General features: G+C 40.7%; 1 protein-coding gene across 10 annotated transcripts in view; it reads right to left on the bottom strand.

The window, feature by feature from the left end:
- Positions 1 to 27,449, bottom strand: part of abcc8 (ATP-binding cassette, sub-family C (CFTR/MRP), member 8) — a 119,587-nt gene that overhangs the window by 70,707 nt on the left and 21,431 nt on the right. For all 10 annotated transcript variants that reach the window (XM_072913929.1, XM_072913923.1, XM_072913928.1 and 7 more), the window contains 4 exons: positions 23,447 to 23,588; positions 13,124 to 13,251; positions 8,911 to 9,077; positions 3,793 to 4,035 (listed from right to left, as the gene is read on the bottom strand). In XM_072913929.1, coding sequence (XP_072770030.1) covers positions 3,793 to 4,035; positions 8,911 to 9,077; positions 13,124 to 13,251; positions 23,447 to 23,588 — 680 coding nt within the window. The remainder of the gene's footprint in view (positions 1 to 3,792; positions 4,036 to 8,910; positions 9,078 to 13,123; positions 13,252 to 23,446; positions 23,589 to 27,449) is intronic.

Genomic DNA, 27,449 nt, shown 5'->3' with positions numbered 1-27,449 from the left:
AAAAGGCATTAATCGGCAATGGTGATCACATATTTTTTCAGGAAAATCATCCGATACTGATCGGTAGCTAAAATCTTTCTCCACGTGTTTTATTGTGATTATAGTCATGATGAAAAATACAAAAGGCTCAATGAACAATTTTCATTATTGAATATTAGTGATGTCAAACACATGTGGATCGTCACTATGAAGACATGAAAGAAGCTCTCCCCAAAGTGTGTGCGCTTGTGTGTGTGCTCATCAGATCAGATCGCTGACAACAGATGTGACTTATCATGAGTCACTAACTTTCTTATTTAAACCCAAATACACTCTCACTCTTTTAGACTCGTTTACACAGACACACACCTTGGATCGGTCACTTGAAGGAAATAAAGGATGGCTGAGTCTCACGTCCACACACACACACACACACACACACACACACACACACACACACACACACACGCACACGCATACGCACACGCACACAGATTCATCTTCCCATAAAATGCAGCACTGTGACACCCGCAAGGGTCATCATGTCGCCTTGTTCACAGTAGAACGACGATGACCCGACGCCTCCGCACTGACCGGACTCCTCCCATCTTCAACCCCCCTGCCCCACCGGGATCTTTTTATCTCTCTTCACAACCAAAAGGAAGTGGGATCGTGTTCACACCGGACGCACGTTCAGCCATGACGAACGCACGTGACCTTTCAAAGACTGGAAAGTTCTGACCCTGCTGACTATACGAGGCTTGACACATGCTATTAAAATGAGACAGGAAGACCGTTACTGGACAAGTCCAACTTAATGCTCCTCAAACAGGGAGCAGTAACACTTTTGCTTCTTCCTGCAGTATTTTAGCCAAATGAGGGCAAACCGGACAGGTCAGCAAGAAAACAACTTCAAAAGTGTTATTACAAGATTTTTTAATATAATTTTCTATAATAAACTACTAAGTCAATACTGTATAATATAAGTTTTTGGCTTAAACAGCATAAAATAATTTGATTGTTTCTTTCTTATGTTCACATTGTTGGTTTGCACCCCAGAATGCAGAGCAAAGAAAGCAAAGAACATGCAAGAAATCCATTTGTTGGAAAACACAAGTAGTGCAAAATTAATCTAGTGCAGCATGAAAGTGCACTGAAGACAAATACTTGTTTAAGTACAAAGCACAAAGAAAAATGATCCAAGGAGCAACCTGTGTAATTAAATAGGCTGGATTAACTAAAGGAAAACAGGTGTGCTGGCAGGAAACTGAGCAGCAAGTGAAGGTGCAGAAAAACAATAAACCTAACAGGAAGTAGAACTAAAATAAGAGCACCAGAAATAGAAATTATACAAAACATTAGGAAAACTATCATATGGGATCATGACAGTAAAACTATATAAATGTGTGTATGTAACATAAAGGTTGCACTTTAATTTATAGATTGTAAGATCTACTACTAGAAAATGTTGACATGTTTAATGTCGGATCAGAAGCAATAATCCTCTGAGTGCAATCAGTGACATTTCACTTTCTTTGATGCTGTTGAGAAATAATTTCCCTGATGGCTCATAGTTCATGATACACACACACAGAGACACTCACACACACGCGCACACACACACAAATCTCAGTCAGAGTTGAGATATGATTGGCTAGAGACCAATTGGATACAATAACAATAAAAAGCAGCATTCCCTAACATCCAAATCAATCAAAACTTTAAAGCTGTTTTTCAAATTTTAAACAAACTCTTAAAACCTTTGTATGCTTGCGTTAGAACTTTGTTTATGCTTTTAACACATGCATATCTATCAAATAGAAGTAATTAAGTCAAAGAAAAAACTTTCATTTTTAAACTAAATGCACTGAAAAAATCCATGGGCAATTAAAAGCACCATCTCCAAGAATCGGTACTGTTGAGTTGATGTTGTTACAATATGGTGAGAAATTCTCATTAGCCCTGATTTTGTTTGTTTTCCATCACAGTGTGTAGACAGAATGGTTCTATTTTAAAACAGAATTTTAACAAACAATACCACAGTACTACGAGATGTAAACATTCAGTTTTAATTAAGAGTATTACAAAACAATAGGTCGATTTATGAACCCCTCTTTGTACAAACTTTTCAATTTACGAACCACAGACCGTTTGAAAATATGCTTTGCGTACGAATCTCATCTTAGTGTACAAAAGTTTTGTAACACTTTGTGCCCGGCAGCACATCCAGGCTGATCGATCGCTGGTGCTCATTGTTTGTCAGCTCAGTGTTACAGGCCTTAGGTACTATACTAAGTGCTACTTTGTGTGCTTTTCAGTGTTGTTGTTTTTTTTGGCCTTTTTACAAGATTTATTTTATAATTCCATCAACTTAATATTAGTCTAAAGAAAGCAATGAACAAGTGATGTGTGGTTTGAAACATTCAGAAAGTATCCACAGCGTTGTCGACTCTGCCCCCCTTCCCCCCTCCCCCGACTCTCTCTACCTTCCGCTGAACATCAAGATTAATCAACAAGGTAAAGAGGGGTTTATATTTTTATTCCTAATCATTGTAGCAAACTTGTTGTTAAAGTTAAGAAGTTTTGTTATTGCAAACGATGAGTACACCACAGTGCTAGTGACAATGTGTGTGCATGTTGGCAGAGCAGTTGCAAATGAGGATAGTTCACCTAGTTGTTTGGACTTTGTTATTAGATTGAAAGTTGATCCATCACCCCAGTACTGTATAGCACTTTATTGTGTACAAAGCAGTGGCGGGCCGTCAGGGCCTTCAAAGCCTTCTCTGCTGAGATATCATAAATCATGATCATAAATTGGTAAAACTTCATTTTATTTTTAATTGACTTTTCCTAAATATACAAAAGTATTCTTCAAATTCTCTTCATGTCATTTTAGGCTCCAGTGTTGCTGTTTTTACGTTGGAACTTTTATCCAATTTGAATTCAGCTAGTTTGTTCCAGCGCGGTAAGAAATCTGCCGAAGCCTTAATCAACAAAGTGGCGGTCTTTGCAGTGACACATACAGTTGATAGACAGCGAGAGCACGAGTTGTTGACAGCAGGGGCGTCACTAGCTTTTAAGGACAGGGGGGCTTAGCCCCCAGGAGATGCACAGGATGCGAGCGAACGTAGCGCACGAGCACAAAACTTCACTGGGTTTTTCTTATATATATATATATACATATATATATATATATATATATATATATATATATATATATATATATATATATATATATATATATATATATACATATATATATGTCCTTACGTAACATCACCAGAATGATGGACAATTGGGAGGACCAATAGTCAACATGATCCACAACATCCTCTAGTATACCTTTAAGTTTTTCATATATATATATATATATATATATATATATATATATATATATATATATATATATATATATATATATATATATATATTACTAATAGAAAACTTTTTATATATGTTGAGGATGCTGATGAATTGTCTAAATTGAAGATTAAGAAACATTTTAATTTCTGATGCTGGATTGAAAGTCCTGGTCCTTACTAAAACCGTGAAAATAAAGAAAACAATCTGTAATTGGAGAAAATAACTGTCATTGTGTCATTGGTCTGTCTTTCCTGCCGATCGGTGACTGAGGTACACCCCTGAACACGCTGAATATAGCCGCTCAGCAGAGCAGTAGCGTTTTAACGAATATTTTAGATGTATAGACAGTAAAGCTGTTAAAGTTAAGGTGTTAAAACATGTGAATAATCACAAAAAAGTATTTCATCAATCGTATATGAACGCAGATTAATAGAATATGAACACACTGACCTTCTGGTCTTCGAAGGCCCTGCGAAGCTTCATGTAGTTAGTGAGGGCCCTCATTGCTATGGGCAGCTTGCCGATGACTTTGAGGTCAATAGGTCGTCTGTGGGCAGCTGTTATGAAGGTGTTCATCCACCAGTAGGTGGCTTTGGACAACAGGTTGACAAAGGGCTGCAGGAAACGAACACCCAGGTCCTGAAGGTCCTCGGGGGGCTTTACTTCTGTCGGGTTGGCGAAACACATGTATCGCTGGAGAAGAATGAAACAGTCGTTAGCAGACTGACATGCACTGAAATAACATTTCGATTTAATCATTGCAAATAAACGTATATCATATTATCTATGTATTGTATTACTTTTGAAGGTCTGATCCAAGCAATTATTTGGACGTTTCACTTGTAAATATAAATTTTCTGCAGCAGAACAAAAAGACAAGAGAACAAAATGAGAGGAATAGTTGTGCTTTTAATTGGAGGTGTACAGGCCAATACAGAATCTAATCTGATACGATATCAGCAGGAATTGTATGTAATTTTATCATTTTAAAGTGTAGAATATTAGAAAAGGTTTGATCAAGTGCAACTACTCAAACAGAGAGCAATGGGTGGTATGTATTTAAATTGAAGTGCAGTGGTAATTGTTTTTGGCGATATTGATTCATTAGGGTTAGCTCATGACGCAGTAAGTTAAATTATGTGACAACTTTTATTACTGGATACTTTGTAATCCACTTCTGCCTTGAAATTGTATGCATAAGCAACCACCATTATTTGATACTTAATAATATTGACAAATGGTATGTTTTAGACTGCATAATTGTTTAATTAACTTATTACATATGTCAAGCTTGTGTGCTATTGTGTGGTTAGTTAGCTGTTGTGTAGTTTCTAGCTCTTAGCAGCATAGTTTACCGTAAGTAAATGACTTCACTAAAATGCAAGAAAAGACCAAACTTCTGTGCCCTTTGGAAAACATTTACATGTTAACTGGCTGTCCAGCTTTGCACAAGTAAACACACTGCATGACTGCTTGTAATGGAAATTTTAGATGCAAGCCCAAATCATTCGATACTTGTTTTTTGCTGATATCGGGCCGATATCCAATATCAATATGGGATTGAGACACACTTATCACGAAGCAGTGGTCACTATCCTGGATAGAAAGGCTTTGGAAAAAGTCATACATATCTAAAGACGAAGCCTTGTCTTATTATTAGTTATATTATCCATATTTCAGCATCTTCTCGCCATACCTTTTGCTCTATTTTACCTATGTATGCAAGAGTTATTTTGTTTAATTGTATTTATTGTATCTAAGTCTAAGTCGTCTAAGTTATACAAAGTGCCACAGGCCAATAAAAAAGGAAATGTCCCATAAGCCCCTTTTTTGGATGCTTTTTAGGAGCAAACACAGCACGACTAATTTTCTCGTTAGCTCCTCTGTTAGCTTTAGATTACAATGGTATTTAAAGAGTTATTGCAGCTGGAACTAATCAATGTGTTACAACAGTCAGCCTTAAAGATCTGCGTCGGCGTCAGACTAAGGATTGTTTAAAGGTGCACCGTGCACATCACAACAGGTGTGAATGGCGAGCCGGTGTAGCGTACAGTGCCACGTCACAACAGGGGTATTATTTAGGCAGAAAATAAAACTAGTGAAATGCAACAAAATGTGTGCCTCACGGGAAGCGCAGCGTACAAATGTATTCAGGTGACACACTGTGCATGTAGGCAGCTCTGTTGGTCATTTTTTTTTCTTAAATATTTTGGGGTAAAGTCCCAAAAATCAGGGTTGAGGGGTTGGCGACCCCTACATTAGAGGATGATGGGAACCTTCCTTTTGATAGAAATGTATTTATTTCTTTATTAGACAACATGTGAACTAAATTTAGACTTGTTTCCAACAAAGAGTAGATTTTTGTATGTTTCCATTGTACCACAAATATTGTATTGTATTGTTCAAGTAAACTTGATTTAAACGATACACACAAGTAATGCGATTAATTATGATTAATCAAAATGTGTGTGATTAATCTGATTAAAAATTTCAGCATTAGTTTTAATAGACACAAACCCTTAGAAGATCAGTCCTAAGGTGTACCAGAATTAATTATTTCATTTACTATGCTGCGTGTCCTTGTTAGGGTCACGGTGAGATGGAGCCTATCCCAGCTGACTCTGCTTAAGAGACAAGGTGTCATGATCGGTCCCCCGGGTCATGGCTTGATTTGTTTTGTGGAGTTTTTCCTTTGTTAGTTTCCGTGCTCTAACCTCTTTCCCTTCGTTTACTTTTGGTTTCCATGGACACTAATTCTCCACACCTGCCCTTGTTTTAGTAATTAGTGTTCCCACCAGCTGTTTTGGTTAATCACTCCCCTCTGTATTTGTCAGTCACCCAGCACAAGTCGCTGTTTTTCTGCCTTGAATAAATAAAATAGACTCCAAACTGTCCGCTGCTCCTGCTTGTCCCTCTGCACTCGAGAGAACACAACCATGGCAGCCACAAAGAACACTGTAGCCTGGTTGCCAATCAGTGCACATATAGATAAAAACATTCAGTCTCATTTACACCTATGGACAATTTAAAGTAACATGGATCAACCCTTTGATCTCCTGACTGTGAGACCAACATGCTAACCATTAGGTCACCATACAGCATAAGTACTATGAAGCCAATAATTAGGGGTGTGGGGAAAAAACGATTCAAATTTGAATCGCGATTCTCACGTTGTGCGATTTAGAATCGATTCTCAATTTTAAAAAATCGATTTTTTTTATTTTTTATTTTTTATTTATATATTTTTTTATTCATCAATCCAACAAAACAATACACAGCAACACCATAACAATGCAATCCAATTCCAAAACCAAACCCAAAGAACTGCAATAAACAGAGCAATTGAGAGGAGACACAAACACGACACAGAACAAACCAAAAGTAGTGAAACAAAAATTAATATTATCAACAACAGTATCAATATTAGTTACAATTTCAACATAGCAGTGATTAAAAATCCCTCATTGACATTATCATTAGACATTTATAAAAATAAAAATAAAAGAACAATATTTTCACAGTGGCTTACACTTGCATCGCATCTCATAAGCTTGACAACACACTGTGTCCAATATTTTCACAAAGATAAAATAAGTCATATTTTTGGTTCATTTAATAGTTAAAACAAATTGACATTATTGCAATCAGTTGATAAAACATTGTCCTTTACAATTATAAAAGCCTGCGATGAGGTGGTGACTTGTCCAGTGTGTACCCCGCCTTCCGCCCGATTGTAGCTGAGATAGGCTCCAGCGCCCCCCGCGACCCCAAAGGGACTAAGCGGTAGAAGTGGATGGATGGAATTATAAAAGCTTTTTACAAAAATCTACTACTCTGCTTGCATGCCAGCAGACTGGGGTAGATCCTGCTGAAATCCTATGTATTGAATGAATAGAGAATCGTTTTGAATCGGGAAAATATCGTTTTTGAATCGAGAATTGCGTTGAATCGAAGAAAAAATCTATTTTGAATCGAATCGTGACCCCAAGAATCAATATTAAATCGAATCGTGGGACACCCAAATATTCGCAGACCTACCAATAATGTTGATGCTGGTCTGCTTTTAACAATACTAACCTTGATAGCACAAAATCTACACAACTGATTCCAGTCAAGTTGTAGATATGTGGCATACAATCCGAGCACTTTAAAACAAACAAACATCGTACATCTGCTGCCTCGTTCTTGTCAGAGTGCTCGCTGTCATGTTTTTTTTTAGGATTTGCGAGTACCTGCGTACAATTGAATTTCTCTGCCTGCCTTTCTTCCTCTTAACGCTCTCCTAATTTCATATCGGACTCTATTTGAACCACATATAAACTATTGAAATGTCGTATGGTGTAACACGTATCCCAGTTATCTTAAAAAACTGGAGATTCCTCAGAAGAAAGTCATACGTGTTATATCATGGGCAAACTTTAATGCTCCCTCAAATCCCCTTTTTTATGGGTACAATTTTCTGAAGTTTACGGAGTGCAACAGATTCCACAGTGCTTGTATTATGTATAACGTAGTAAACGGATTAAATTCTAGACCCTGCCAGCTCATTCCAGTGACCACTACTTCTCATAGATATAACACTAGAAGTAAACCTTTATTAAGAAGGAAAAATCGTCATCTAAAGTGTACAAGCTTTAGCCTGTAGAGGCCCGATGATCTGGAATGAGATTGATAGCTCTATAAAAAAATCTAATTCTTGAAACATTTTTAAAAAGCGTTTTAAGCTAAATTTATTGCGACGTTATGCTTAGTACTTTTAACACACCCCTTATGGTTGAGGAATTTAAATTTGTCGCATAATTTTGGTCTTGACCTCTGTATATATGATGAGATTATCGCAGATCTTCAAGATGCAACATTTAATCAAATTTGAATAATAGGATATTGAGACTGATTTGGTGGATTTAAAGATTCCTTTTTTATTTATAAATGAAATTGTAAATGAGTATTTGGTGGGTAGATTTTGAAATGTATTGTATTTTATTGTATTTTGTATAGTATATGATGATGTATATTTTAACTGTGGGTCCCTGTCCATAAGCTGTGTGCTTCTAGGGATGACCTTTTTGTAGAACGGTCTCTGATATTAACAAAAGAAACAATAATGAAATACAAAACTATGTCTGTCTGTAAATAAATAAATAAAAAATAAATACACACGACGAAGTGTAATTTGTGACTTTTAGGTTATGTTTCATCAGAGCGCGTGCAAGGTCTGATGGGAGATCCAATCCCCTCAGCTATGCACCCAGAGAACACAGTTTCAGCAGCTGAGGTGTACTCAGCTCCGAGGTTAAATTGAACAAACATGCTTTAAAGCGTCATGAGGAACTAGGTTAGAAAATCTACTCTCCCTGTTGATTTAAGTGAAAATGCCAAACACTCCATTTGCTATTCCTTGTAGTTGAACATAGCAGTGACAGTTCTGTCTGGCACCGCATCAAAACAACTGACCACTCGGCCCATTTGGGGTTTCAGACTAAGAGCAGACGTGAATCACATCAAAAACAGGCAGCGATCAATCAGTTGCACAAACATGTGACAACACATAAGTGGGGACACACTCACTCTGCCCAAGATCACATTGATCTCCACAGCCAACAGGAGACCATAGAGCAGCACCAGTAGGCCCGTGATGCAATAACGCAGCTGTCTGGGGCCGATACCGTGCTGTGTGTATTTGGCAAACTTGATGGTCTTCATGATGAAGGTCAGAACCCAGTAGATGAGGAGCACTGAGGAGAGTAAACAGGCATAAGAAATCACACAAGACAATCATAAACATCACCAAGTAATAACATTAGAGGTCTCTAATGATAAAACATTTTAATTAAATTTTTTAATTTGGATTAATCATAATTATTATCAGGTTATTACTTACTTGCATTGCATGATTTAATTAACTTAAAAAAGAGCCAAATATTTGGACACCGATGCAATTTCATTGTCAGAATGTCATTCAAGAACATTTTTTAAATGTTTTTACTTGAGTACCCGTCATTCATTTACAAAAAATTTGGATGCAGTTTTATCTTAGGTCCAGTCGGATGTATTTTGAATGAGCATCTTCACTCATCTTTGCATTGCTATGCTTTGACCTGGGGCCTCATGTACAAAGAGTTGCATGGCATTCCTACTAGTTATGGACGCACGATCAAATCCAGAAAATGGTGTACGCTAGTAAAAATTCAGATGTTTGAAAGTGTTTGCAAACACAAATCCAAGCACATTTGTTGTTGTATTGCAATCTACTTGAAATCGACCGCAGATGTGTGTGGCCTCGGCACGCTCAGATCACTCCCAGGCCAAGGTCCCGTATAAATTCGCAAATCCTATTGAAAGTAGCCATGCACTGCCCAATGAGGACTAAGTAGGAGGTGTTTCTTTCTCCTGCTAAGGAAAACAACACACAAGCAAAAAAGAAATTGCTTGGGCATCAAAAAGTGAAGAAGAAAATAAATGTTTATCATGTTTGAAAAGATAATTGCCGCAACTGTCCCCTTCCTTTGCTGCAACTATCTAATCTCATGAGTTATTTTTGAAAAACCAATTAAAATATTTATTTTCCTTGACATGTTTTAAACAAAAGTAAAAAAATATTTTTTTGATTAATTTCAATTATGCAAACAATTAATTGACTGTGATTAATCATGACTAATGATTTTTTTTTTAATGCTGGGACACTTTGACAGCACAAAGTAAAAGTTTTAAAATGTTCTGACAGTAAAATTGCATATATAAAATATATTAATTTAAATAATCAACTGTGATTAATCATGATTAATCAACTTTTAAAAGTGTGATTAATCTGATTTAAAGTGTTTAACAGCACGTCTGAAAATACAAAATGAATTTACAAAAATACACAGGTCAAATTGACCTAGTAGGAGTCCATGACATTTTGGTGAGGATCTGAATACAAGGGAATGTATCGTTGCAATTATTAGTTTTAATCACTGTGGCATCAAAGGAAGAAAACCCATCCTTTTAAAAATTGTTTTGACAGTTTAGCCTTGGTGAAGGTTTGCACTTCGACCAAGTGAGATTATTATTAAAGAAATGTTAAAACAACAAATCTAATTGTGGCTAGAGACATTTTGGCATGTTCCATTTTTTACAAATAGGGGTATTTCCCAGCATGATTGAAATGTATTTTTTTTTAATTATCTCCAGTTTGTAGATTAACTACAAACCAGTTCAAGTATATCTGAATTCGCTCTGTAATTTGATATATAATTGTATTCAAAACAAATTGTTCACTGGTTTTTATGATAGTGTTTTTTACCATTATAATCCGTGGTAAATTTATTTTTCATTTCTCCTTTTTGTTAGTTTTTTAAAGAAAAACATTGATGGTCCTCCATAACACAAAAGAACAATCTCTCTTGTGTTTTTTACAATGGTTACGGTATTAGTTTACTTAAGATATGCATACGGTTACAATATGGTACATAATTTACTGTATTTCCAGTTTCTTATCACGGCATGACTGAAAAGGAGAAGGAAGAAGCGGACCTTATTTAATCCTACCCATTGTCTGTTTAATAGCAGCTTCTAACACATGATTTTGTACAAAATTTGTAACCTAAACAGTGGATACAAATGAGTAAACAGATAGATAAAGAATAAATACAGTTTTAATAAATAAATAGTTTATAAAATGAAATAAAATGTGATGTTTGAAATGTTACAAAATGTTTTCGAAGTGTGGTACAGTAAGTATTCCCCTTAAAATAGTTTTTTGTTTCTTCAGTACTGCTCTGCATTAAGTATACAATATATATCAGAAATAACTGTAATGTCGCCAAGAATACATTTTATGTAGATATTATTTTAAATACCTTTATTAAAACGTATTAATGGCGGAGGCCAGCTGTAAAAAATGGGCTTTAATGGCGTTATCATTCAGTTGTAGGGATGTCAATGATAATATTGACATACAAACGAGCTATCAGATCACATTGATATCACATCGAGTATTGCCTGGATGTTGCCCAAATGCATGGCTAATGCTTGGTGTGTGTGTGGTCACGTGTGTGATGACCTCATCGAACTGTGTCGTGCTCTGCAGAACAACGTTGTGAGCTAAGTGCTGTGGAATTATTTCCCAGCTTTGCCTTCAGATTTTAGATATAAAATAAGTGCAGGACAGTATCGCCATATCGTTAACAAATCCAAATCGAGCATTTCTCGTTTGTTGTTTTAGCCATTAATACATCTCGTTTTAAGGCCAACAAATGCACAGCAGCCACCTTCAGAACATTTAATGACTCTGTGTACTCTATTGCGCCAAGTTCAAGGGAAAGACCAAAGATCGTCAACTAGCTGCTGCAGCGCTTTGCTCCCTTTGTTATAGAGAACAACCAAGGCAACATATAAATTCAATGGCTACGCCTCAGCAGTGAACGACCATCTATATTCATGCTATGCTGACCCCAGCCTTGACTACACTGCTTCTCCCAAGAGAGCGACTCTGACCAAAGACCTCCAAGCCCCCAGGCGGCTCAGGGACGTGAGAGAGCTTAACACGGTTAGTTAAAACGAATGACTTTACATGTTGTCTTTTCTCTTTCTATAAAGCTTGTCTTGCATCTTTTCTGCGGGGTTATTAAAATCATCATCATTAATATCAGCCTGGGGATGACAAGAACAATCAGACAAAATCGGTTCATGCTCATTTTCCTAATGAAAAAAGGTTATTGGTGTTTTTCAATCCTGATGCGGTCTCATCCCAGGGCAGCCAAGCATTCAGCTGGAGATTCATTTAACCACTTGCCTAATTATTTTACAATCCTGTCATCATTAAGTTCATACAGCTTGCACAGAGTTTTGGTCATTTGAAACCAAAAGGTCAGAATATCAACAAATTATGTAGTTAATGCTAGCTTTGCAGGGCATGCCTACATCAGAGTAGAATGTACTATATATCAACCTTTTTTTTTTTTTTTTTATCAAGTACCACCTTTGATAAAACGTGGCTCTCCAAGTACCACCATAATGACCAACATTAAAATACAGTAGCGTAGTAAGCGTAAGCATACATTAAAAAACAAGGCAGTAGTTTTATTTAACATGTACAGTACAGGCCAAAAGTTTGGACACACCTTCTCCTCATTCAATGCATTTTTTCTTTATTTTCATGACTATTTACGTTGTAGATTGTCACTGAAGGCATCAAAACTATGAATGAACACATGTGGAGTTATGTACTTAACAAAAAAAGGTGAAATAACTGAAAACATGTTTTATATTCTAGTTTCTTCAAAATAGCCACCCTTTGCTCTGATTACTGCTTTGCACACTCTTGGCATTCTTCAAGCACACCTGTGAAGTGAAAAGCATTTCAGGCATTTCCTCTTGAAGCTCATCAAGAGAATGCCAAGAGTGTGCGAATAAGTAATCAGAGCAAAGTGTGGCTATTTTGAAGAAACTAGACTATATAACATGTTTTTAGTTATTTCACTTTTTTTTGTTAAGTACATAACTCCACATGTGTTCATACATAGTTTTGATGCCTTCAGTGACAATCTACAATGTAAATAGTCATGACAATAAAGAAAACACATTGAATGAGAAGGTGTGTCCAAACTTTTGGCCTGTACTGTATATTTAATATTTTTGGCCACTGTAACATTACACACAGTTTGAACAGTAACACTGTGTTTCAATATGTATTTTAGGGATTCTTTGGCATAGCACTAGATGGAAATCGCGAACTATGGTACACATACCACAGTTCGAGAACAACTGTACGAAAGTATATTCTATAAGTGGTAATTACCTAGGAGTAGTTTGGGGAAGTTGGAGGTCTCAATGTTATGATAGTAGACAATCGAGGTGATGCCCGCCAAGAAGGCCAGGCCTGCAGGCATGTACAGGTGAAGATGGTTGGACTGGCTGAACCTGAACCTGCAAGTAGAAGTTAAAGGGAAAAAAAGAGACAATACTTAGTTTTTTGGACTTTGGGGGAAACTTTTTTAAAGCATATTCTACATGTTTTAAGTTTTATTTCGGTCTTATCCTGTATGTATTACAGTGCAATATATGTCTTATTTTATATTTTTATGTCGTGGCGATTGATAAAGATTCAGCAAGCAGGACTTCTGTTACTGGGTTAAGAGTGAACACTGCTAACAACAACATGGCGGCTATTCTTAGCGCTACTGTATCTTCACCGCGATGAAGACAAGTTAATCTTTGGCAGAACAACGTTTTTATGAACTTAATCTTCAACTTTTAGGTTTTACTACTTACGTATTAAAAATACCAAACATTCTAGCTCCATCCTATCTTGATTGTATTGTACCATATGTCCCGGCAAAAAATCTGCAATTTAAGAACTCCGACTTATTATTGATTCCAATAGCCCCAAAAAAGTCTGCGGGCTATAGAGTGTTTTCTATTCGGGCTCCAGTACTCTGGAATGCCCTACCGGTAACAATTAGAGATGCTACCTCAGCATTTAGGTCCCATCTTAAAACTAATTTGTATACTCTCGCCTATAAATAGACCCCCCTTTTAGACCAGTTGATCTGCCGTCTCTTTTTTGCTCTGTCCCCCTTTCCTGCGTGGAGAGGTTATCAGGTGACCACAGATGAGCTGTTCAAAGTCGTGACCCGGGGTGGAGCACTCCTCTGTGCCTCAGTCGGTGACTTGTCTCCATTCAAGATAATCCCCTGCTCGTCCCACTATGAACTAGACTCTCACATTATTAACTAGATCCACTCGACATTCATTGCACCGGTCGCCCAGCGGGGGGCTCTCCACGTCTGCGGTCCCCTCCGAGGTTTCTCAATGTGCCCATTGGGTTGAGTTTTTTTCTTGCCCTGATGTGGGATCTGAGGATGTCGTTGTGGCTTGTGCAGCCCTTTGAGACATTTGTTATTAAGGGCTATATAAGTAAACTTTCATTGATTGATTGAACTGCTGCTTCATCAATAATACATCTCCACATTGGTGGAACTTTGACACGGGTGATATCAAAAGACCACAGTGGGACGTGGCAACAGAGTTGGCACATCATTAAGACATCAATAACACAGCTTTAGCTTGAATGATACGGAATGTCAACCCCAGGACAGGCATGGCTGAAATGCTAACACAGAATGCTAACAACACGGCTAAAGTTCATAGGAGTAACTGTCAAGTTGACCAACTTTTACCAGAACAATTTATGCCTGTGGTTTCAGAACATGAAAGCCCAGTTTTAACTTAGAGGAATTACCCAGGATATGATAAAGTACTTCCACGTAGAGGTCGTGTTTAAGTGGCCAGCTGACTGCCATAGAAGTGACATTTGTAGGATCCTCTGGGCTTCCAATGTGTACTGTAATCTACAGTAAACACACTCAAGGCTACTGTATTGGGTATAAAGGTGACTATATGGGTGTTGTTTCATATTTAGAGGGATTTAATAATGTTAAGAAATTTATATATTTATAAAGTTGTTAACAGTTTTATGCTCTAAATGTGACAATATTCGATTTGTAATGATCCCACCTCACAGAAATGTGTCATGTCCGGTACCAATTAGTCGCGATAAATGAGAGACTGTATATATTTATTATTTCCTGCTGTGCGTCTGGGTCTCACACACTCAGCAATGTTAGCGTTTTGTCCTTCAGCCAGTAAGGTCCTTTGTGTTATAGATTTGTTAAAAAGGAACTGCACTTATTTTGGAATTTTGCCTATCGTGACAAGAACACACATCTTCAAAGCCCTCTAAAACAACTTCAAAACCCTCCAGTAACGTTTAATAAACACAGTGCAAGTTAATATATATATATAATATAGTAACAGACACGTTCATAACAATATGTAATATGTTCAATATTTATCGTGTTTTGATCATTTTCGGGACTGATTTGTCCTCGCATTGATTTCTGTTTCCATAGCAGCGCACGTCTGACTTTCAGCAACAATGTGTGTTCCTACTTCCGGAATCAAACACGAGTGTTTTTTAATCATGGCAGACTTGGTAACAGACAACAAAGAAGACTATTTTTGGACAAATGAGGATTTACAATTTTGAAGCTAAATATACTGGTGCTTATAGAAGCGAGCACAAAGGAAGAGTGAGAGGTTGGAGCAGACGGAAGCCAGGAGAGAGGGATGAAAGCGATTTTGACACTTTAAATATGGAACTTAGAGCCAAGCAATTTTAACATAAATTGATTGCTTACTCAAAATTAACAGGGAACGTCCCCAGCGAGATGGACCAGACGAACAACTGTCCATCGGGTAAGTCACTTCAATATCAACTATGATACAGGCAGCACGCCATGCGTGTTAGTACAACTACAGTACATACACTGTCTGGCTAGCTGTGTACAAACAAAACATGAAATGTGGGCTAATACTTTACAGATACTGCAATATGATTGTTCATGTTTTTCAATCAGTACAAATTGATGTCGTATCGCAGTGTTGTGATTTACAAACTCAAACACGTTTTGTGTTGTTGTAAAAGCTAGCATATCTCTTTATGTAGTTAGCTTTTACAGCTAATACCGAAGCACGGCTGAAACGACGTGGTCGCATAGTGATGCGGGTGTGGTTCTCCCAAGGATGCAGACGGCTTCGGACACAGCTTGCAGGTAGGAAAATTATTTATTTTAAATATAAATCATATGATGAATAAACAAAAGACATGCACGTAGCACAAAAGGCAAAACAAAAGGACTAGCGTGGGAGCTAGCAGGAAAAAATAGCATAGCATGAAATCTAAGTAGTCGTTAACAGTTGTATGGGAACAAACTAGGAAGCCAGACCGAGTGAGGCCAGGACAAAGACTAAATAGCCCTCTGATTAGTGCCCGGGCAACAGGTGCGCGTCCCGAACACTAACCAGAGGCAGGTGAAAGTAATCAGTTGACATGGCAACTGAACACAAACAAAATCAAGGTGCTGAAAACATATGTGACGAGAAACAAACAAACTATGATCCGTGCAGCGGATCGTAACAGTACCCCCCCCCTTAAAGGACAGATTCCAGATGTCCCTTGACACGAAATAAAACTAGAACCCAAAAAACAAGAAACAGTTCAAGAGACCAGGGAGGGTGGAGGGAGGATTTGGTGGTGGGTCCCCAGGCCACGTGTCCCCGAATCCACCGGGGAAGAGTCAGGTGGCGGTGGCGAGTGGAACGCCGCTGCCGCAGGCGAGGCGGGCGACCACGGAAAGGCCACATTCGTGGCTGCCGAGAAGGTGGGCGTGAGTGGCGCCAGAAGTTCAGCAGCCGGAGAGTTCTACGACTACGTCTCGGGTGTCGCTGCTGTTTGCGCCACTGGCGTCCATAAACAAACCTCCGAGAGCGCCGCTTGCGCAGCCAGACCACTCGAGGTCGCTGAGACGAAGACGAGGAGAGAGCAGACGTCGCCGTGGAAACAGGAGGAGCCGACGTCGCCGTGGAAGCAGGAGGAGCCGACGTCGCCGTGGAGGCAGGAGGAGCCGACGTCACCGTGGAGGCAGGAGGAGCCGTCGTCGCCGTGGAGGCAGGAGGAGCCGTCGTCGCCGTGGAGGCAGGAGGAGACGTCGTCGCCGTGGAGGCAGGTGCAGGTTCTGGTACCAGCCGTGGAGCAGGTGCAGGTTCTGGTACCAGCCGTGGAGCCGGCGCTGGTGTGGGTACCAGCCGTGGAGCCGGCGCTGGTGTGGGTACCAGCCGTGGAGCCGGCGCTGGTGTGGGTACCAGCCGTGGAGCCGGCGCTGGTGTGGGTACCAGCCGTGGAGCCGGGGCTGGTGTGGGTACCAGCCGTGGAGCCGGCGCTGGTGTGGGTACCAGCCTTGGAGCCGGCGCTGGTGTGGGAACCAGCCTTGGAGCCGGCGCTGGTGTGGGAACCAGCCTTGGAGCCGGCGCTGGTGTGGGAACCAGCCTTGGAGCCGGCGCTGGTGTGGGAACCAGCCTTGGAGCCGGCGCTGGTGTGGGAACCAGCCTTGGAGCCGGCGCTGGTGTGGGAACCAGCCTTGGAGCTGGCGCTGGTGTAGGTACAGGAGACGAAGCTTGGTGTGTCAGCCGAGGTGCAGGAACAGGTGCTAGCCGAGGTGCAGCTGGAGGTGGCCTAGCTGGCGGTTGTGGCTTAGCAGGCCAAAGGACTGGTGGCGGTGGCCGTGCAGGAGGTTGCGGCTTAGCACGCCGAAAGACTGGTGGCGGTGGCCGTGCAGGAGGTTGCGGCTTAGCACGCCGAAAGACTGGTGGCGGTGGCCGTGCAGGGGGTTGCGGCTTAGCACGCCGAAAGACTGGTGGCGGTGGCCGTGCAGGGGGTTGCGGCTTAGCACGCAGAAAGACTGGTGGCGGTGGCCGTGCAGGAGGTTGCGGTTTAGCACGCCGAAAAACTGGTGGCGGTGGCCGTGCAGGAGGTTGCGGTTTAGCACGCCGAAAGACTGGTGGCGGTGGCCGTGCAGGAGGTTGCCGCTTAGCACGCCAAAAAACTGGTGGCAGTGGCCGTGCAGGTGGTTGCGGCTTAGTACGCCGAAGTTGTGCCACCGCACTAGCACAGTTCCCAGTACTAGCCCCCCCCTCAAGACGCGGATACCAGACGCGCTCTTTGCGGTTTGGAACCGTCTTCAAGGGTGGGTGGGGGGAGGTAAGGAGGGGGGTATACTCCTCCTCTTTAAATTGTCCAAATTGTCTATTCTCACCCCCCACTTGAGATTGGGTGAGAGAACAGGGGGAGAAAATATGTGCAGTGGGCGGAGCAATAGTCACTGGGGGCGAGGCCAAAGTAATTGGGGGCGGAGCTTGAAAATCAGAATGTGACTGACTAGACTTGAACTTAACAAAAATGTCCTGATAATGTTTTATCTTAGAATAAAAGTTATTTTGAATTGGCTGACAGAAAGAAGCAGATGATGGAAAAAAAATTCTTGCTCAATGACGTCATCGGGAGTGGGCGGAGTTACCTCTTCGGGGGGCGCCAATGAAATGACGTCACTGTTGCAAATGTCCATGTGACTGACAGCCCAATCGGAAAAATGTTTGGCGTCTGAGGAGGGGAAGTTTGAGCTGCATGTAGCTTGCTTCGGTCCGGGGGAGGAGTTTGCAGGAGCGGCGCGTCTTGACAGCGAGGGGAAGACCTTCTGGCCGGCTTCCGTCTTCGCTGACGCGTCCCGTACTGCGGGGGTGTGGCGATGTCCTCGGGCCAAACGGAGTGGATCGGGACCAGCTTTCCGTTGGGACCCCATATCAGGTCCTGGCGCTCCCAGGGGGAATAGCGAAGAGTTTCCGCTTCCATTGCTCGCAACACCTCCCACGTACCTTCGTCAAACTCCTCAATGGCTGCCGCGGGAGAATTGTTATTTGCTGGCTTCCTACTGAAACGACGTGGTCGCATAGTGATGCGGGTGTGGTTCTCCCAAGGATGCAGACGGCTTCGGACACAGCTTGCAGGTAGGAAAATGATTTATTTTAAATATAAATCATATGATGAATAAACAAAAGACATGCACGTAGCACAAAAGGCAAAACAAAAGGACTAGCGTGGGAGCTAGCAGGAAAAAATAGCATAGCATGAAATCTAAGTAGTCGTTAACAGTTGTATGGGAACAAACTAGGAAGCCAGACCGAGTGAGGCCAGGACAAAGACTAAATAGCCCTCTGATTAGTGCCCGGGCAACAGGTGCGCGTCCCGAACACTAACCAGAGGCAGGTGAAAGTAATCAGTTGACATGGCAACTGAACACAAACAAAATCAAGGTGCTGAAAACATATGTGACGAGAAACATAAACAAACTATGATCCGTGCAGCGGATCGTAACAACGGCGATGTGTTACTGCGCTAGAAAAGGAGTTCCTGAATGTTCACTCTCACAATAACAATGTCGCTACAGCGTGGTTATTATAGAGGTTACGGAACGTAAATGAAGTACTGTTGACAGTTTTGAATGCAGTGATTTAGAGGTAGAGATCATTGCTCCCATTAGCTGCCTTGCTAGCCACCAAGAACGAGCCAATTTGTATATGTCAGAAGGCAAAATAAAAAAAAACTTCAATCATAACGATTGTGAACTATTGTGAACGATAGGCAAAATTCCAAAAAAGGACAAGTGCAGTTCCCCTTTGTGTTTTAAAAGTTTTACATGGCTGACAAACACATTTTTTATTAGAAACACCATGTTGTTACTGTAAGAGGTTAAAAAGAGTTTCAGAGGGACTATTCAGTCATTGACTCATCAATTGATCCATTCTTTTTCTGCTGCTCATTCTGTTCACGGTCAGGGCTAGAGCCTACCCCAATTGATTTTGAGTGAAAGGAAGAGTACGAGTCAATTACAGATTGATTCAAGGAACTTAATTGTCTTATCAATACACATGAGACGAATGAGATGGCACAAAATGTAATACCCGAGGTCGCAAATTTAGCCCAATGAGTACCACAAGAATTATAGTATGTACATCCATCCATCCATCCATTTTCTACCGCTTGTCCCTTTTGGGGTCGCGGGGGGTCGCTGGAGCCTATCTCAGCTGTACACGGGCAGAAGGCGGGGTACACCCTGGACAAGTCGCCACCTCATCGCAGGGCCAACACAAATAGACAGACAACATTCACACTCACATTCACACACTAGGGCCAATTTAGTGTTGCCAATCAACCTATCCCCAGGTGCATGTTTTTGGAGGTGGGAGGAAGCCGGAGTACCCGGAGGGAACCCACGCAGTCACGGGGAGAACATGCAAACTCCACACAGAAAGATCTCGGCCCGGGATTGAACTCAGGACTACTCAGGACCTTCGTATTGTGAGGCAGATGCACTAACCCCTCTTGCACCGTGCTGCCCTAGTATGTACATAATAATTCAAATAGATATAGAATACGTTAAGAATAGCATAGGTTAATATGCGTGGATTATAAATGCAATAGGATAGATTGTGCAAATAGAATATAAAAACAATGACAGTAGACCAAAAAAAAATAAAAACCAAGTTCAGCATAGTTTGCAAGTTATGGTATGGTATGGTACGGTATGCTCTTTATTATCATTGCACAAGTTCAACAAAAAATACATTTTCACCACACGGTGATGGGTCGCCACTTACGGTGCCCTGTATGTGGATCACTCGCTTATTATTTATTCTATTTTTCAATTTATTCTATCCTATTTATAATCTATTATTACCCTATGCTATTCATAACCTGAATTAATATGTTGTGTTTCAAATATCTGGAATCTAATCATTTTAGGTAGATTGGGTAAACATACTATACGCACTGGGAATCTCAGAATATCTTAAGATACAATACAATATGCGACACAAGTAAACAAAATAAATGCCATAGTTTATATTTTGCAGCATAATTGAACCAATGTACAAAGCAATAGTGAAAAACAACTACATCCACAACAGTGAATTGACACAATGGGTCGGATCCCCTAAAGGTTTGCTGGTATTAAAACATGTGCAAACTTGATAGCGCACGCAAAGCTGATCTACTAAACTTGTGCACAGTGGATTGCCTCTCTTAAATGATTAAAATAGAGAGCGCAATCCTTTTAGTGTGTTTGTCTTCATGTATTTTCAGAATATATGCTAATTGTTAGAAAGCGGAAGAGATGCAAATATAACCATTTATCACTCGCAATGTGATTTATCAAGACTGGGACTGTTTTGCGTTTGTATTTAGAAATCAAAGTGTAAACTGGCACAGTTGGGCACAACTGGCTGCGTTGCGGTCAGAAGGAGGTCTGTCTGTCTATCTTTGAGCTGATTAATGACCTATGGGTTGATCTAGAGCAGAGGTCCCCAAACTACAGCCCGCGGGTCGGATCCAGCCCCCCAACATCCAAAATCCGGCCCACAGGAAGTCCCAAGTAATTTTTTTTTTTTTAAGTTTTTTTTTTTAAATTAATTTTTTTTTTTTATCTTTCCTTTCTAATCCATTTTCTACCGCTTGTTACTCTTGGTGTCTCCTAGACGCTCAGGCAAATCATATTGTCTAAAAATGAATTTTCCCATCGATAACGTGACAATGTTAAATGTTGATGAACATCAATGTTAATTGATGTTAAATGACAAAACGGATTATAAAGACGGACAATTTTTTTTAACCCAATGCGGCCCCCGAGTCAAAACGTTTGGGAACCCCTGATCCAGAGAATTTGGACTCAACAGACACTATTTTTTTAATAGCTTTATTTCTGATATCATGTTCTTTCTTGCAAATTGCATTTTCTTGCGTCTGGATAATTTTAGTGCACCACCGCAGTTCTTGCTGGTGTTGTGCCAAAAACCCTGGTCGTGTTTTCTCCTAGAGTGCACTTTTGGCGTGCTAAAAGCGAGGATCTGTTGTTTTGATTGCACTTCTATATGGCAGAAAATATGGTAGATATCATAGTTGTGTGCTGCAACATAACAGAACACCACAGGTTGCATGATCATTTCAATGTGGAGGGAAATGCATGTCTTCCACGGTGAAATCTCAAAAATAGGGTGGTCTGGAGCACTTTTGCATATCAATTGTACACACAGTCTTGCAACATAACCACGAATAGTAAATACAATTTTGTAATTTGCACACGCTATTTAGCATGGTGATCTTATTAGATCCCTGATTGACTGTTTTTTCATTGCCTAAGACTGTCACGCTGTTCGCCCTTGGCGAGGTTTTTGCTTATTGGCTCCAAGCTATACTTGTTTCTGAGTTTTTGTATTTTTTGAGCTGCCTGGAAGAATTAAAATAGCACACTGCTCCTACCACTTTCCTGCTTGTCCTTCTTCATCAAGCAAGTACCCTTAGGGTACACATTTGTACTTTATATCACCTTGTACCCTTTTTAGTAGTATAAAAGTATACTTCTGGCCCGGAATTCTTAAAAAATGTACCTTGTACTGGTACAGAAACATTCTAGTCTCGTACCTCTATTTTTGTGTGAGGTATTTAGCTCTCTGAAAAACGAAACATCTATCCCAGAGGAGTCAAATGTACGGCCCGAGGGCCATGTCAGGCCCGCGAACAGGTTTTATCCGGCCTGCAGGATGAGTTTGCTAAGTATAAAAATTAACCTGAAATTTTTGAATGAAATAAACTGCTGTTCTAAATGTGTCCACTGGATGTCACAATAGCAATTCTTAGTATCTATGTAGATGATGCTACATATGTACAAAATAAACCACATGATGTCAATACATCAGTCGAGGAAAATGAGCAAACTACATAAATAACAAACTGTAATTTGATTTTGATAATAAAAAAAAAAGTATCTTCATAGATTGAAAATTAACACAAATTGGCCCTAGTGTGTAAATGTGAGTGTGAATGTTGTCCGTCTATCTGTGTTGGCCCTGCGGTGAGGTGGCGACTTGTCCAGGGTGTACCCCGCCTTTCGCCCGTGTGCAGCTGGGATAAGCTCCAGCGACCCCCCCACGACCCCAAAAGGGACAAGCGGTAGAAAATGGATGGATGGATGGAATTGACTAAAGAACATTATCACATAATTTATTCAGAAAATATAAATAACAACAAATAAAGATAGAATACTAATAACCGCAACATGCAAGTGTAAAAAAAACCCCAACAACATTATGATTTGTACATTTTCAGAATGTGCTTGTTTTACTTTTAAACAAAGAAAACAATCTGAAGTTGTCTTTATTTTTAAGTTATCGTGCCGTGATTTTACCAGTCCAACCCATTTTGGAGTAGATTTTTCTCCATGTGGCCCCCAATCTAAAATGAGTTTGACACCCCTGATCTATCCATTGCTGTGTCACTCTGGATGAGGTACACAATAACATTTGAAAAAAATTATTTTTGGGTATGATTTTCAAGAAAAAGCAACTGAATACCACTGGACACCTGGCAAGTTGCTATACATGAACTTCCTAAAGTTCTGGCGCGAGAAACTAACAAAATGTTGTAAAGTTCTTGTATATTGTACATGGCACTTCCACATCACCATCAGTACAACATCTCAAACGTATACATACTACGAGTGTAAGACGTTCCTAATGTAGGCCAAGGCTCATAAAAACAGGTGAAGAGCCTTCTTGCTCACTTAAGTCAACGTCACTCTAATCTGCATGCAGTCTACGAAGTAACCACGCATGTTTTTCAACACACACCAAGTGAGCACATCAAGCTGAGACACGATTATAGGAGAAGACTTACCCGTCGGAGACGACGCCCTCTGCAATCTCACAGACGAGGACGAAGAGCAGCACGAAGGTGAGCAGCCATCGCAGGTTGTGACCAGGGAAGTGTAGCCAGGTGCTGTGGTGGATGTGCACCTTGGAACTCTGACTGCCCCAGCCTTAAAACACATAAAACAGAACAGGCAAGGTCACATAAAGCATCACTTTTTCTTAGCTCACTTGCTGGACGTTTGCACCTGAAAAGACTTTTAAAAGACTAGCTAGCTTCTTATCATTTTACTTAGGAAGCTGGTTTTGTAACCACGCTCATTACAGTGACCAAGCAGGAAGATCCTTGACTCCTTTATTTTCCCCCTGACTTATGTGTCCTTCGTCACAAGGAGCCCAACTGTGAGGCGTCTCAGCTCCTACCATATTATCAAGGAGGAAGGAACATCAACGTGCGATCTCATTAATGTAGGCTCATGCTGACATTAATATATCCGGCAGAGTAGACATTTTAATACTCATTTAAAGTACTTTGTATGGAAATAGTGGTTGTAAAACCACGAGTAAGCTCTTTAGAGTCTATAAAGCAATGATCCCCAACCACTGTGTCACAGGAAATCATAATTATCCAATTTCACTTGATTGGCTGCATAATTGTTTTTTATTGACGACATATATTGTATCGAGGCAGAACAATAAATGTGCTTCCACAAGGTTGGGGACAACGGGGATGCTTGTCACAATGTTATTTTATGGGAAAATACTTTAAAATATACACACAACCATAAAAGCAAAACTAAATTTGGAAAGCTGAATAGCATCAACAAATTGACAAATGAATAACTTGGTACATTTTATCACATGCTGCGCAAGGAACTTAAACAGGAAAAACATCTTCAGGCCAGCCTACTGATTTATGTGATATGTATGAACAGGGTCTTAGCACCAGATTCTGGGACCCCATACAAAAGACTCCTAAAGGGCCCCCCATCCCACCCTAAACCCGACATTGCCGCCACATAAACACAAACTTGGCATCTTTACATGAATTAAAAAAAACAAATAATTGCATGGATTTGGTTGAAACCAGCTGTCTACAACATATGTAAAAAAAAAACTTAGGTTTTTGACTTTTGAAAGATGGGATCACAATTTCTAGAACAAGTCAATATAAAGTGCCAACAAATTTTTAATGTATTTATTATTTTTATTTTTATTATTTACTTATTTTTATTTTATTTTATTTTTTAAATTTTATTTTTTATTTTATTTTATTTTTTTATTTTTTATTTTTTTAATCTTATTATTTATTTGTGTGTGGCGTCGCGCGGGTCTCACTTCCTGTTGGGTGGGGTCCCTGTTGGTGACTTGGTGTGGTGGCGGCGCAGCCCCCGTGTCTGGTCTGGATGCTGTGTCTCGGTTGTTTGGGCGGTGGTGTGTTTGTGCGGGTTTGGGTTGGGGTGGGGGGCCTTTTGGTTGGGCGGGTTGTTGGTGTCTCTTGTTTGCGTGTTGGCGTTCGGGCTGACTGGCGGGCTGGCGCCGGCTGGTCTCCGTGGTCCTGGTGGCGTGTGGTTGCTGGTCGCAGTTTTTTTTTTGATCGCTTTGATTTGATTGGCTGGTGCTGGCTGTCTGGGGTTATTGCGGCTGCTGTTTCTGCTGCCGTTTGTTTGTGGTGTGGGCGCCCGTGGCTGCTGGGTCTGGTGCAGGGGTGTGGCTGATGTTGTGACTGGTGGCAGCGCGCGCGCGTGATGGCTGTCGGGGCTGACGAACTGTGTATATGTATGTATATGTGTGTGTATGTATGTATGTTTATATATGTGTATGTGTACATATGTGTATGTATATGTATATATGTGTATGTGTGGGTATGTATACATGTATGTGTGTATGTGTATGTATATATGTATGTATGTATGTATATTTCTGGGGGTACGCTCTGGGCCTGCCTGTCAGACGGGGGTCGACGCCTCAGGCTAATGCATCCGAACTGCGTGTCTGGAGCTCCTGGGTCCCGCTGTCCATCCCTTCCGGGTGCCCGTCTTGGTTGGGGCCTGTTGGGCCTAGTCCCTGCGTCTATTGTGGTAGCTTGGTGCTGCAAGGTATTCCGAGGTGCTGCGAGTCGGCCAGTTGCTGGGGTAGTGACCTTGTTTGTCAGCATGTCTGTGGTCTTCTTTTAATTCTTTTTTTTAAAATTAATTAATTAATTAATTTATTTATTTTTTAATATATTTTATTAATATTATTTTTTATTTTTCCCCTCCCTCAGGGGGGGGGCTCGGCGGGGCGGTTGCTGGTTGTTCCATCTCCATCGTTGGGGTCCCTGCGGGTGGGGTGGGTGGTTCCCGTGGCCCTGTGCCTGGGTGGTCCTGCGGCGGCCGGTTTGGGTGGGGTGGCCGGGGGCTGGCCTCGCCGCGCTCTCCGGGGGTGGGGGGTGGGCTCGTGGGGGCCCGGTTGCCGGTGGGGCGGGGGCGGTCTTCCCGTCCGGTTGCGGGGAGTCTCTGGGTCCCTCGGGCGGGGCGTCTCGCCTTTCTGCCCGTGTGGGGTGTGGTCTCTCGCTGGCTTGGGGTCTGGCTGTCCCCTGCTTTTCTCGTGCCCTGTCCTCTGCCGGGTGCGTCTGTCTGCGGCCTGCTGCTGGCCCTTGTGGGCGGTACGGTGGGTCGGGCTCTGGGGTTCCTGTCGCTGGCCGGCTTGGCTGCGTGGGGGCGGTGGTCCCTGGTTCCCTGGGCACCACGCCTCCTGTTTGTGGGTTGGGCTCTCGGGGGTGATGGGGCCGTGCTCTGGCTCCCACGCACTCTGGGAGTCGAATGTATTGTACATGCAAATTCACATATGCTCACATACGTACATAGGTACCTACGCTCCCACATACATACACAAATACAGTACATATTTACCTACCTAATGTTCGTACATCCACACGCACATTCAATATACAAACATACACATACACATACTGTACATATACATTCACTGTACAAACACATATACACATTCTGTACATATACATTCATTGTACAAACACATATACACATTCTGTACATATACAAGTACATATGCATACTTACACTCATGCACATAATCACGTTTCATCAAACATATATTAACGTTGTTGCCCTAGGGTAAACTGGGTGTAACACATGGCACACTGACAAAGCTTAACCTATTGTGACTATAACAATCTACAAGGTTAATGTAGGTTGCTTCTCTTTCTCCCCCTCCATTTTTCTGCATTCTTTCGTATCTCAAGTTATCATTACGTATATGTATTGTTGCATTTAAACAACTGTATTGTTGATAATAAAGGTAAATTATTGGTATTGTTCATTATCAATAGCGCTATTTCTATTGGTATTTGTATTGATCCATTTGTAGTGTAATAATGCTCATTGTCATTTCTGTATTATTTTTTATTTTTCGCTAACTGCTTATTTGCTATTACTTTTACCATCATATTTGTACATGTCATATTTGCTGATGTTGCTCTATTGTTGTTGTTGTTGTTGTTTGCTGTTGTTGTTTTTGTCTCTCTGTCTAATTCCCCTCTTGTCCCCACAATTTCCCCCTCTGTCTTCTTTTTTTTTCTCTTTCTATCCCCTCCTGCTCCGGCCCGGCTGCACTAAATGATAATATAAATACATTTAATAAAGTCAAATACAAATAAGGCAACAAGAGAAGTATCCTACACTTCTCTTTTGTAAAGTAAATCTGAACAGCCGACATGGGCATCTACATCAACTATATGATTTGCCTGAGAAGCTGGACAGGACACAAAAAAAAATAAAAAATAAAAAAATAAAAATAAAAAAATAAAAATAAAGTGCCAACAAATTAAAAGTGGCCAGAATATTCATTTAAATAATCATAGAACCTCATTAATCGCTTAAATCTGTCACGTTTTCTTTTACTTCAGTGTGTATTCACTGATACTCATAGAGTCATAACTCAGTGGGTAATATAAATCTTAATAAGAATCAATATTATTTTTGTTATTAATATGATCGTATTATTATTGGGGGTTAAGTCTCTCCTGT

Source organism: Nerophis lumbriciformis, linkage group LG10 (assembly GCF_033978685.3).
Source record: "Nerophis lumbriciformis linkage group LG10, RoL_Nlum_v2.1, whole genome shotgun sequence".
Taxonomy (NCBI): domain Eukaryota; kingdom Metazoa; phylum Chordata; class Actinopteri; order Syngnathiformes; family Syngnathidae; genus Nerophis; species Nerophis lumbriciformis.
This window is presented reverse-complemented; position numbering and strand designations above follow the sequence as displayed.